Genomic DNA, 13504 nt, shown 5'->3' on the forward strand with positions numbered 1-13504 from the left:
ATATAGTAATAGATTATTTGTATTTATTTATAGATTACTATTATAATACTAATATTACAGAACATCATTAAAAGTATAGACGCTTTTGCACCAAATGTCCACATGATAGCAGTACTGTATTTTGAAAGACCTGGTGTGTTACAGTTTGAACTCCTCTGTGACACTCTGGCCTGTGTGGTACTGCAGCATCATCTAGTGGTGGTGAACTGTCACACTGTCAGTATCCAGTTGTTATGAAAACATCTTTTGAAAAGTAACAAATTGTGTCTCACGTAATATTTAACCTAATCTGTGCTCAGTAGTGATGACTGCTGCCTAGGGCCAACATGTCAGGCAAAGCCGCAGTGACGTCACACTTTTAACAACCCGAGACGCGCCTCTCAGGAGTTTGTAGGTTAGCTGGACGCGAGGCAGCATTCATGATAAATATTGGGAGGATGTGCAAAAAAAAACAACAAAAAAAAATCGCCGCCTGTGTGAATGTGTAGCCTAAGTTGAAAGAAGCATAATATCACCTTACCACAAAGTGCAGAGGAAGATCTAACTAATTACCTGTGCATATTTAATTGAATTAATTCATTATTAGATGTATTCGCGTGACGTGTATGGACGTTTTAGTCTTATCATTTCACCTGCAGCACCGGAGGTGTCAAACGGACCGAGGAGCAAATTAGAAATAAATATAAAAACATAATTCAACGCGGTAGGTGAGTTTATGGTCAGATAGTACAAGTACAAATGCAATGCTTTAGTGCAGAGGTCCTCAACAGGGGGTCTGCGGAGGTACTGCAGGGGGTCCGTGAAATCTTTGGTTGATTAGACAATTTTTCTTTCAAATTTTTTTCCCCACAAATTTAAATGTCTTTAAATACACATTAACATGAATCCAACATGTTGTAGCGAATGGATAAATGGAGGCAGAAGATGTTATCTTTCAGTCAGAAATGAACACATTCTGCGACACATAGGAGCTCTCAAGCTGGGCACCGGTTCACTCACAGCGCCCTAGCCTGGACCTGTCCCTCCAAGCCTCCTGCACTCCGCCAGTTTAATATAAAACATCATTTTATACAATATATATATAGAAGGGGGTCCCTGCTCCATCTCTCTATCAGTTTGGGGGTCCTTGGCCTGAAAAACGTGGAAGACCCCTGCTTTAGTGCATCAAGCAGTCCGTGTTGGTTTTCCCCTCAAAATTCTACACACAATATCCCATAATGACAAAGTTAAAAAAGTTTGTTTAAAATTTTTGCAAATCGATTAAAATTAAAGAATGAAAATATAACATGTACATAAGTATTCACAGCCTTTGCTCAATACTTTGTTGAAGCACCTTTGGCAGAAATTACAGCCTCAAGTCTTTTTGAGTATGATGCTACAAGCTTGGCACACCTATTCTTGGGCAGTTTCTCCCATTCTTCTTTGCAGGACCTCTCAAGCTCCATCAGGTTGGATGGGGAGCGTCGGTGCACAGCCATTTTCAGATCTCTCCAGAGATGTTCAATCGGGTTCAAGTCTGGGCTCTGGCTGGGCCTCTCAAAGACATTCACAGAGTTGTCCCGAAGCCATTCCTTTGTTATCTTGGCTGTGTGCTTCGGGTCGTTGTCCTGTTGGAAGATGAACCTTCGCCCCAGTCTGAGGTCCAGAGCGCTCTGGAGAAGGTTTTCATCAAGGATGTCTCTGTACATTGCTGCATTCATCTTTCCCTCCATCCTGACTAGTCTCCCAGTTCCTGCCGCTGAAAAACATCCCCACACCATGATGCTGCCACCACCATGCTTCACCGTAGAGATGGTATTGGCCAGGTGATGAGCGGTGCCTGGTTTCCTCCAAACATGACGCTTGGCATTCAGGCCAAAGAGTTCCATCTTTGTTTCATCAGACCAGAGAATTTAGTTTCTCGTGGTCTGACAGTGCTTCAGGTGCCTTTTGGTAAACTCCAGGTGGGCTGTCATGTGCCTTTTACTGAGGAGTGGCTTCTGTCTGGCCACTCTACCATACAGGCCTGCTTGGTGGAGTGCTGCAGAGATGGTTGTCCTTCTGGAAGGTTCTCCTCTCTTCACAGAGCAACGCTGGAGCTCTGTCAGAGTGACCATCAGGTTCTTGGTCACCTCCCTGACTAAGGCCTTTCTCCCCCGATCGCTCAGTTTGGCCGGGCGGCCAACTCTAGGAAGAGTCCTGGTGGTTCCAAACTTCTTCCATTTACGGATGATGGAAGCCACTGTGCTCATTGGGACCTTCAATGCTGCAGAAACTTTTCTGTTACCTTCCCCAGATCTGTGCCTCAATACAATCCTGTCTTGGGGGTCAACAGACAATTCTTTGGACTTCATGGCTTGGTTTGTGCTCTGACATGCACTGTCAACTGTGGGACCTTATATAGATGGTGTGTGTCTTTCCAAATCATGTCCAATCCACTGAATTTACCACAGGTGGACTCCAATCAAGTTGTAGAAACATCTCAAGGATGATCAGTGGAAACAGGATGCACCTGAGCTCAATTTTGAGTGTAATGGCAAAGGCTGTGAATACTTATGTACGGGGTTTTTTTTTTCGTTTTTTATTTTTAATAGATTTGCAAAAATTTCAAAAACATTTTTTTCACGTTATCATTATGGGGTATTGTGTGTCGAATTTTGAGGGGAAAAAAAGAATTTAATCCATTTTGGAATAAGGCTGTAATATAACAAAATGTGGAAAAAGTGAAGCGCTGTGAATACTTTCCGGATGCACTCTACCTCGCTAGCCCACAAATCTTGCCACATAAGTTACCATTTATACATACAACAGAGAAGACATGTAACATACTGCTAAAGCTGGATAAATAATATTTAATATCCAAACGTACTTCAAATGTACATTCTGATCATTCATTTGGGCTTAAATGCACTTAAACACACTGCAATGAGCCTGTGATTCACGAGTGACTGGCGAGTACAACAAAATACGCTGCTGTAAAACGCTGTGGTAGACTTCAGTCAATGTGTCTGGGTAGATGTTTGTTACCAGACACACTGACTTTAAATTAACCACTGTCACTGACTAAAATAATAGTTATTATATATAGATATGATTACATTAGTACTTCTTCCAGTGAAGAAGTAGCACAGTAATTAAGTGATAATGTCACAGAAAAGCCAGGTACATATTGGTCTACCTGCAGTGGCGCACAAGTCCTCACCATTTGATACAGTGGAGTACTTTTGTCTTTGCTCCGTGTTGTAGCGTGCTGGATTTGAGATGAAAACCGTCACTCACTCAGTGTTTTCTGACATTTCTGGCTTGTGACTCCCCATTACAGGTTACTCCCTTTTTAAAACACAATTGGTGAGCAGTCAAAACACATTCCCTCCCTCACAGGAGTGATTTCTCTCTACTTGTGAGTCCACCGATTCATTTTATTGGTGGTGCTACATGGGATTTGAACCGCTGCACTCTGAGGTCAAAGTGTCGACTTCCAGCTTTAATTCTTGAGTGTTTGCATCCACATCAGATCATTCCTACATTATTCAGTCAATCTGGATGTGGCTGCCTTAAAACTCAAAATCAGCACTTAAATCTGATTGATCACAGTTTCATTTCACTCTAGCGTATTGTAGTGGAGCCAAACTGAAGAATATTACCATTCACACTCTCTGTAAATGTAGAGAAAAGCATCTGGGCAGAAATGTGTCACTAGCAACTGAATTTGAACCATTTATTTTTGAATTCGAATTGCTTAAATTGAATAGTTGCAGAACATTAAAAAAAAAATGTCTTGTCTGAATTTAGTCTGGGATTCTGAATTTCAATAAACCCGAGACTGAATGTATTCATATGAAATTGCATTTATTGGCTCTGAAACGGTTTGATTCTCATGAAAGATTTTTCTGTATACTTCCATATTTTTTTTTCTTCTTTAAATTCAGCTCCTGAAATTCAATTTCAATGGGTAATGGTCAAAAACATACAGATAGTATGGCAGCAGAAGTTTACCTTCAGGGGTACACAAGGTACTCATTGGCTGAAAAGGAGTTGAATGAATCTGCTCTTGATTGCTATTCCTTACAGATCCCGACGTGTGAGACAAACTGAAATTGGGTTTTGCAAACTGATTCCGGAAGTATACAGATAAATGAATTGTCCATTCCAATTTCATATTATGACGTTTAATAAAATTTAGATTCAGACTAATAAATCTAATTTCAAATTATGTTCTTCTGGTTCAGTTTTTTTTAAATTTTTTTAAAGCAATTCAAGTTTAGCAATTAAAATATAAGTGATTACAATTTTAGTGACATAATTCTGTCCATAAACACACATCCATGTTTGGACAGTACTAAGATTAACTCATACGATGACACACACAAGAAGTAGTAACGCAAATAGATGCAACAGAACTCGTTGTAACAACAGAAGCAGGATAGAAAGTGAGTGGGATTGTGTCTGGGATGCAAATAACAGATAACAGATAAACGCTGCTGTAATGGCACAGACCCCGTAAAATATCAGAAAAACGTGGAGTAGATGGTGTCACCCAAGGCCTCTACTTTTTAAACCACCACCTTTACCCTCTTTGGAAACTTTTATAATTACAACCCTTTTAGTCGATGAGGAGGTTGAATGTTTTGGCACAAAACAGAGTTTGTAACAGCGTCTTATCAGCCTCAAAGAGAAGTGTCCATGAAAACAGTTGCCGCACAATACTGGCGGCATAAATAACGGGTTGTAGGATCCGTGTCTGATCCAGTTCCTAGTGGAGATCTTTTAACGTAACAAGAAACCGGGTTTCTGTGGACCTGCCTTCAAACATAAAAATTCTTTACATAAATAGGAGTTAAAACGATTATTTCCAACTGCCGGACAGATGTTTTCTTAATATGGCCTGTTTGTCCACAGAGTGTGCTTTAGTGTAGATCCACAGCACACAGTGAATGTGTGCTGCTGCAGTGAATGGCTTTTGACCAGCTCAAGACTGTCCTTCCTGCTGCTGAGCTCCAATCACATGAGGGTTGAACTGAGTGATAATGATGGTGATGTCGTCTCGGTACATGCGAGCCAGTTCCTCGGGCAGCGACAGCATTTTCGACAGCCTCTCGTGGTCCACTGTGCCGAACTCATTGTTTCCCACCGCGTGACGTATCAGGTGGGTCGCTGAGTTCTGGTCCTCGAATGCCGAAGACATGCGAGCCTTTCTCTCTTCGAGCAGCCCCTGCATTTGTCCCAAGGTGACCTTGTAGCCGCCGACGGTAAGCGGCTGACGCTGATGCACCCCCGTTAAATACTCTCCGACAATACGGACCACTTCCTGCCTGTGGAGGGTTTCCCAGAGGCCATCGGAGCCGATCACCTGCCGACAGAGGAGCGTCACAGTCATATACCATCGAAGTACCATCAGATATGTGGTGTCACACTCATTCACTGAAGCTTATCACATTTGGGGACATACGGCCAGTGAAGATGGATTATGAAAAAACGAATTCTTTCTTTAACAAATATAACCTTTGTTTGAAAAGTTCATAAGGCTCTCTTTTCAAATCAACCACAGAAACAAACATTTTGCCCCACAACATAGAATCATGCATCCAGAAACCAGAAGATAAATCCTTTAAAAAGGACCTTTACATTATAAAAAAAAAAATAACACAAAAAACATGCAAGAAAGTGCATCTGGAGGCTGGAAAATGCCTCTGATAAGCATAATAATGAGCTCATTAATCAGTTCCCAGAATTAAATTAACTGTGACTTAAAAAATAGATTGCTGATGGTTGTCAATAACATTTCCTGTCTAAAAGTGACACGTGATCTACACTGTTCAAAAAAATAAAGGGAACACTTAAACAACACATCCTAGATCTCAATGAATGAAATATTCCAGTTGAAAATCTTTATTCATTACATAGTGGAATGTGTTGAGAACAAAATAACATAAGAATGATCAATGGAAATCAAAATCATTATCCCATGAAGGTCTGGATTCAGAATCATACTCAAAATAAAAGTGGAAAAATCAGATCACAACTTCTGTGGAAATTCCTCAAGACAAGTCAAAATGAGGCTCAGTGGTGTGTGTGTCACGTCTATCACATGTGCTCAGTGTGAACCTGCTCTCATCCGTGAAGAGCACAGGGCGCCGACGGAGAAGCTGCCAATGTTGGTGTTCTCTGGCAAATGCCGATCGCCCTGCACGGTGTTGGGCTGTAAGCACAGGCCCCACTTGTGGACGTCGGGCCCTCGTACCACCCTCATGGAGTCTGTTTCTGACAGTTTGAGCAGAAACATGCACATTAGTGGCCTGCTGGAGGTCATTTTGTAGGGCTCTGGCAGTGCTCCTCCTGTTCCTCCTTGCACAAAGGAGCAGATAGCGGTCCTGCTGCTGGGTTGTTGTCCTCCTACAGCCCCCTCCACGTCTCCTGGTGTACTGGCCTGTCTCCTGGTATGTCCTCCGTGCTCTTGACACTGTGCTGACAGACACAGCAAACCTTCTTGCCACAGCGTGTATTGATGTGCCATCCTGGATGAGCTGCACTACCTGAGCAACTTCTGTAGACACCGCCTCATGCTACCTCTAGTGGTGAGGGCACTGGCAAAATGCAAAAGTGACCAAAAATCATCCAGAAAGGACGAGGACAGAGAAATGGTCTGTGGTCACCACCTGCAGAAGCGTTCCTTTATAGGGGTTGTCTTGCTAATTGCCTCATTTCCACCTGTTGTCTGTTCTATTTGCACAACAGCAGGTGAAATTGATTCACAATCAGTGTTGCTTCCTAACTGGACAGGTTGATTTCCCAGAAGTGTGATTGACTTGGAGTTACATTGTGTTGTTTAAGTGTTCCCTTTATTTTTTTTGAACAGTGTATAATGTGTCTTCATTCTGTAGAGGGTATAAGTGTCCAGGTTTCAGACCTCTGACTCTGTGCACATCTCCGATCTATTCAGCAGTTCATATGGGTCTAGTTTCGTACCCATTGTGGCCTGTTAAACCTGCTTAGAGAAACAGTCGGACAATCAAAGCTTTGTTAATAAGCGTGTCATCTTCCTGTGCAGCCAGCTAGCTACCTGCTTGAAGAGTTGTGACAGAAAATTGGTAAAGAAAATGATTGGGATCAATGTAGCTGGAGAAGTTTTTGAAAGTTGACTTCCAGAAAATATAACTTAACTATAACCAAATACAAAACTTTTTATTTTTATTTTTGGGATGGATGTGTGATTACCAGGCAGGAAATATCCTTTCTTGAAATACAGATATGCAGCACTTTTAGCCTTTGTAAAATATACATAGAATTTGTAAAACGGCGGCGCTGCCTCTTCTCTCACCAGGAAACGATCCTGCGGTCGCAGCTTGTGGTACGTGATCTCAGGCTCAGCGGTCAGGTAAGGCGGTGTGTGGTAGCTGGGGGGGATGAACTTGGTGTGCTCGTTCTCGTGGAGCCGATCAGGTCCAGACTCCAGCACGCACTTCTGCAGCTCAATACTCCACTTGAACTTCACATCCCCAAACGCACGGAACGGCATGAGCAGGCCGAGCAACCGGTCCTGAAGAAGAAGAGGATTCAAAGAGAGGAAGAGGTTTTAGTACATGCCGTAGTAAGTACCACACTGAGCAAACGGTCGGTGCTGTACCTGACGTATAACCGTCTTCCTCTCCGATGGAGGGTGTTCACCCCGTATCCGAGCCATCTCATCCTCATTCTGAGCGCTGTGGTCATTAGAGAGTGTGTGAGCGCTGAATGAACCGTCGTCCTCCTGCACCCCCAGCACCGCCCGAGCATCTCCAGCATTGGCTATAAAGCTTCAGGAGCAGAAAGAGAACACAGAGGCAGAAATGAGAAGACATTTTACCTCAACAGAAAACAATTTTGTTTATAGATTTAGTCTCCATACAGGTCTGTTCCGTCGATGTGAGCCACGCAGGCTGTTGCTCCAGAAAAGGCCACTCTTAGAACCCAGTAGTGCAGAAAAGCATTCGGGTCTCCAACCTGCATGGCAAAATAACACTGGAATCATCAAGACAGGACATGGCACGTGGTTTATATTACACTGTGTGGCACTGACACCTGAGTTCCTCTTCAAGCAATAAAAGTTTAAATTTGGATGCTCATAATTTTGTGCACAGCTACCGTTGATTAATGGTGATATTCAATAGGTCTCTTGATGGGTGAAACTGCCCAGTCTGGCACCAGGAACAAACTTAACGACTTGCAGTTTGATTCAGATTTGAATGTCGTTGACTCAGATGATGGAGTCGGCAACAGAAAACGACACTGGTAACATATTTTTAAAATGTTGGCTTGAATTTGTGCCTGGACGTGGACATAGTGTGACTATGAGAATGTATTTTAAGCAACACTGGGCACTGCAATGGTTCATCATTGATAGACTGACCACTGCAAGTTTCATAATTATGAAACTGACATTAACTAATCCAAATGTCAATCAGATAAATGAAGACAAGAAAGTAAATACTAAAACAATCCTTTCTGGCAGAATGAGCCAGACGTGGGAGTTGAGTTTGATGGGTTGATGCCTCAGTCTTTCTTAATACATATTTGTTGAAAACCCTAGAAATGTGGATCATGGACTGATGTTAAGGGATTTCCTCAGCCATGTCAAATAGGAGCTTTTAGAAGTTTTGAGAGTCAGCTTGTTCTCACCTGAGCCTCCAGAGAAATATCGTTGTCCAACCTCTTGAAAGCGTTCAGAAGCGCCTCGCGGGTGTCTGGAACCTCACCAGGGCTGGAAACAGAGAGAAAGAAATATGTGTGAAGCCAGAGGCCGAGAACAGACACCAACAACAGCACTATTGGCAAAACAACAGATGGTGCACTGTTGGTGTGGGCGTGTTACTACAAGGTACATGTGAACATGAAATAAGAAACCAGGAAGTCCAGTTTAAAATGTTCACCAAAGCCAAAGACTGGAGAGAAAATGATTAAATCACAATTGTTGTACCTCTGTTTTTGATGTAAAAGGCCAAAAGTTAACTGGTCCATTTATAATCACTTTACTATAACAAAGCGCTGCAACCTTTGTCCTTGACCCTTCCCTGACTTGTGGGAACTCTGCCCCTGTACACCAGAACTAATGTAAATTGTTGAGCAGCAGCGGCCAGTTTTCTGTCAGTGTCTGAAGTGACTGCTCACCCAGTTCCTGAAACAAACCGTTTCATTCAAACAGAAGAGTGGGACATATTTGACAGTGTTGTTGTTAAATGGCCTTTAGACGCAGTTGTGAATCCTCCGCTGTGTGTCCTCACCTGGTTAGATCTATTAATTCCTGCCAGTATGTTCGGAGGCTGTTGAAGTAAAGGTTTTGAGCCTCCCTGCTGAAGTAGTCGTTGGGGTGTTTGTGCCACTGTAGGATGGGACTGAGGGCCCTGCCGGCCTCCACTGCTGCCTCCAGATCACACAGAGTGTCGTGGGGCAGCAGGGACACGGCAATGTAGTAAAACAGCCTCTCACTCAGCGCCTGAGGACAGTTACAAATTTCACTTTGCATGAGAAAACAGTGTCTCTTCAACAACATATGCACAAGCTGAAACAATATGGAATACTACATAGATCAAAGTCTGACAGCTGTGCAAACTAACAAACCTTTACACATTGATTAACTTATAGATAAATACACACAGTTGGGTTAGTTACAAATTGCACAAAGAATTTTCTGCCACTTGACTAATTCAGGTCACCACTATTTGACAGAACATAATCTGCCCCACAGTGAGAAAATAATCACTTTGCCAGAAGATTTTGGCACGTTATCACGAACTACAAACATGGCATTTGACGTTTAATGTCTTAAAAATGATTGAGGAAAAATAACCATGAATGATCTCATTGAAATGTGTGTGTTTCTTAATTTCCAAAGTGTGAAATGGTACTAAACTTAAATTACTAAATACAAAGAGGTCAGGTAAGGTGATTAGTTGTTGAATAAAGGATAATGTCTTGATCATTCAGGTTCTTTTAAAGATCACCATATTTGAAAATTAACTGCCTTTGAGACACATTCAATAGTTTCAACAAAAGTACCACTGGCCTAAAGTAAGAAACATAATATTTATATTTATAGACACATTGTATAACAAAAAAATAAGATTTCTTAAAAAAAAAATATATATATATATATAAACTACAGAATAAAATCTGAACGGTAACAGCGCTATCTTATCTTTACCTGCGCACAGGCACAGCCGGCGTGGCCATCAAACACACCCAGCAGCATTCCTCGGGTCTGCAGGCAAGTAGCTGCACTGCGGCGATCTTCTATAGGAGCGTTGGCCGGCAGCTGATTGCTTTCGAAACCACTCACTGACGACACATTTTTCCCATCAAACTCTGGCACCTGGAGTCACAAAACAAACAAACTGCAAGATGAAAACTTTAAACGCACAGATGGCGAGAGGTGATTTCTATATACGACCCAACAAACCTTGAAGCTGTACTCGTTGGCTTTCAGGATGGAGTTGACCTGCGGAGGCGTGAGGATGTAGCTGCGCAGCGCTGAGGTTGTCTGGTAACTCCTGGCTGGCTGGTGGTGTCTCTGCCCTATGTGGGATGGTCGTCTTGAGGCAGGACGTTGAGCGATGGGCCCCAAGTGGGACTGATGTTGTTGGCATGGTAACAGACCGGAGGCAAGGACATTGACACGGGGCAAACCCCTGAGCAGCTGCGATGTGACAGGCATGGCTGACGGTGCACTGCAGGCACACACAAACACCGCACCGACAATGTATACGGACCTATCGAAGAGGCACACAGAGAAGTGAGGAGGTACAGCAGTCGGAAAGCAACAGCTGGATGCACTTTTAAACAGATCCTCCATTAAGCAAACAATGTGCTAACAAACAGATAATGGGACGAGATTTTAAAGTTGGGATGGTCTGGTAGTGGTGTGATCTTTAATACGCACCTGCTAAACACACAATGCTGGTACATTTTCTGTGCGAATGACCTAAAAACAGTAATCCACCTAAATGGCCGGTAACTGCTCACATTAAACCATGAATGTTTGTATGCTGACCCATCATTGATATTTGTCCTTTGAAAATCTGATCCCTGCTGTGACCATTCACATATTTGCCTGTGAGCAATTTAGATTAAACCAGATCTATTGTTTAAACAGGTTGTTGATTCACTGCCTGTTGTGGCTCTGCAGAAACCTAAACGTCTGGAAAACTCTATCACATTTTTCTGATGCTTATCAAGCCTAACATCAAACTTAATTTCCTTCCCATGTGGTGAAATAGAGTAGATATGAATCCATCAAACTAGGAAGAGAGTAAGATACAACAAAGATCCCAGGACTAAATAATCTATTATACTTCTGGTTTGTAAAAAAACAACTGAAGCAACAAAGGCACACACATTAAAAACTAAAACAACACAAACAAAACATGTCAATTAAATGCAATGGCAAACAAGTAAGTTTTCACTTTGGACTTGAAAATAGTCAACATAGCCTCAAGTTGTAGCTCCTCTGCCAATTAATCCATATCTGGGCAGCATATAAGGAAGCTTCACCGTGGTTAGTTTCAACAGGAGGCAGAACTAGTAAACCTGAACCGGTCGACCCAAGAGGTCAGAGGGGCTTGTACGGGGTAAGGAGATCTGATAAATATCTTGGGGCTAAACCATTTAGTGATTTAAGGGCAAGTAGCAGGATTTTTTTCATTTTAATCGGAGGACTAAAGTTATGCTGAGATTTTTTTGGACCTAGTTACAACCCTAGAAGCTGCATTTTGGATCAGCTAAAGCTGTTAGACACACTTGTAAAAGTCAGAGGTTTCTTCTGTTATCTTCGCATAATCTTCTGTTATCTAGCGCGTAAATGTCAAACCGAGGATAAACCTATTATTAAATCTCTGTTAAATGCTGATGTGCCAAAACCTCAGACAGACTGGAAAGAGCCTCTTCGGGCCAACCGATATGGACAAAATAATCTACTATCACAATATTTTTTTTTATCATATTGATAATGTAACAATATTGCTGGAATGACTATTTGCTTTTATGATTTATTTACAAAATGACATTTTTTGATAAATAATCATCTAAGTGTGTAATCCCTTCATTGTAGTGCAGCCTTTAAAACCAGGAGGTGTCAACATTTGTGCCACAAAACAATGTTACAATGCAAAATCTAAAACAATATTTAATCTCATATCATGATAAAAAAAAAAAAAAAAAATACAAGTATATCTTCCAGCCCTAGAGCCTCTTACAGAAATACAAGGATAATGGCTTGACTTTTGCGGTCAAAGTTTCAAGACAGTTAACTTTTTTTTTTTTTTTTAGCTGCTGTCTCAGGTTGCAACCTGCAGTCTGGTCCAGCAACGGGGTCAGCACTGCTGCCCTCCCTGTTAAAAATAGCTTTGGCAGTAATTCAGACCTGACATTTGGTTCTTGAGAAATGTTCTGACTGGTTGTGACCTACTGAACTGGATCCCCCCTCCTCTTCCCCCCGGTATAACCTGTCCTCGTTTCATCAGCAGGGCCTCTCGATGTGAAATCTCCTTTCAGTCAGGCTGGTGCATAAAGGTGCAGCAGCACTGTTGACTGCGAGTGACAGCGTCCTACAAGCTCGACCCTGCTGCGTTGTGAGGAAGCTGGGCAGTTTAAAAAATAAATAAATAAATAAATAAATCCTCCCCAAATTATGCATGAGTCACACAGACCATTGAGGGCCCGTCCCAAATCTGAGCTCGGCAACAAAGTTGACATCACTGGCCTCTCCTGGCTAGTAAGCGAGCCAGGGCACGAAATCCGTGAGGCAAGCTGGTCTTGCAACACAGAAGATGAGTCTTACAGCTGAGTAAAAGCTTACAAATGACGCCGCAGTTATGACATGAAGAGATAAGCTTCAAAACCGAGTCATTCAAGAAGGTAGAGCGATCAAATTCATGCTAACGGTCGCTACTGGTGTCATGGATACACCCACCAACTATCGTCAAACTGGATACAGTCTGCTTACGTAACAAGGCTGCACCATGTACACATCCTCCTCACTCCACTGTATATAAACGTGTTTGTGGGAAAGGTGTGAGAGCGGAGTTGAATTCAGACTTACCTCAACCAATGGATGTGATGAAGTTATTAAAGTTCATGGCTTGATGCCGACCCCTCCGCTGCTCTGTATCGTTCTTGGAGCGCCGCACCACATCCTCTGCGCTGATTGGCCGAGCCCTCGAGAGCGCGATGACGTCACGGAAAGCCCACATGCACGCAGTGTTTGTTTTTTTTAAAAAAAACAGCAAAGTTTAATCTTTTAATGTCAGTGAAGAAAGTATTTGAAGAGATACAGGTTCATGTTGATATGTTTATAATACTGTGACAATCCCTCTATGTAATTTGCCGTATTAAAATGCACCTTTTATTCTGACACTGTTTCTTTTCAATTCACATTTATTTTGTCTTACACTATTTTTTTTTTTTTTTTTTTTTTTACCAATTAAGACTTTAAGAAATAGCCAAAATTGTAATGATCACAAAGCATCCAAAGCAAAGGAGAGAAAAAAAATTGCTG

At 42.1% G+C, this 13504-nt stretch overlaps 1 protein-coding gene across 2 annotated transcripts; it reads right to left on the reverse strand.

Moving 5' to 3' along the window:
- Positions 1–2811: 2811 nt before the first annotated feature.
- pdp1 (pyruvate dehydrogenase phosphatase catalytic subunit 1) lies at positions 2812–13128 on the reverse strand. Of its 2 annotated transcripts, none has more exons than XM_069696047.1 (9): positions 13049–13128; positions 10412–10679; positions 10157–10324; positions 9237–9448; positions 8635–8716; positions 7865–7959; positions 7604–7772; positions 7298–7516; positions 2812–5329 (listed from the first exon to the last, which is right to left on the reverse strand). In XM_069696047.1, the coding sequence occupies exons 2-9, from the start codon at positions 10664–10666 to the stop codon at positions 4949–4951; spliced, it is 1581 nt and encodes a 526-aa protein (XP_069552148.1). In that variant the 5' UTR covers positions 10667–10679; positions 13049–13128; the 3' UTR covers positions 2812–4948. The 2 variants fall into 2 exon arrangements, with proteins under 2 accessions (XP_069552148.1, XP_069552147.1); XM_069696046.1 differs by having other exon boundaries at positions 10412–10721; positions 13049–13119.
- Positions 13129–13504: the final 376 nt, after the last annotated feature.

This window comes from Brachyistius frenatus, unplaced genomic scaffold (genome assembly GCF_029030835.1).
Source record: "Brachyistius frenatus isolate BFR_SWC_R1_liver_20210118 unplaced genomic scaffold, ASM2903083v1 Contig_20, whole genome shotgun sequence".
In the NCBI taxonomy this organism is placed as follows: domain Eukaryota; kingdom Metazoa; phylum Chordata; class Actinopteri; family Embiotocidae; genus Brachyistius; species Brachyistius frenatus.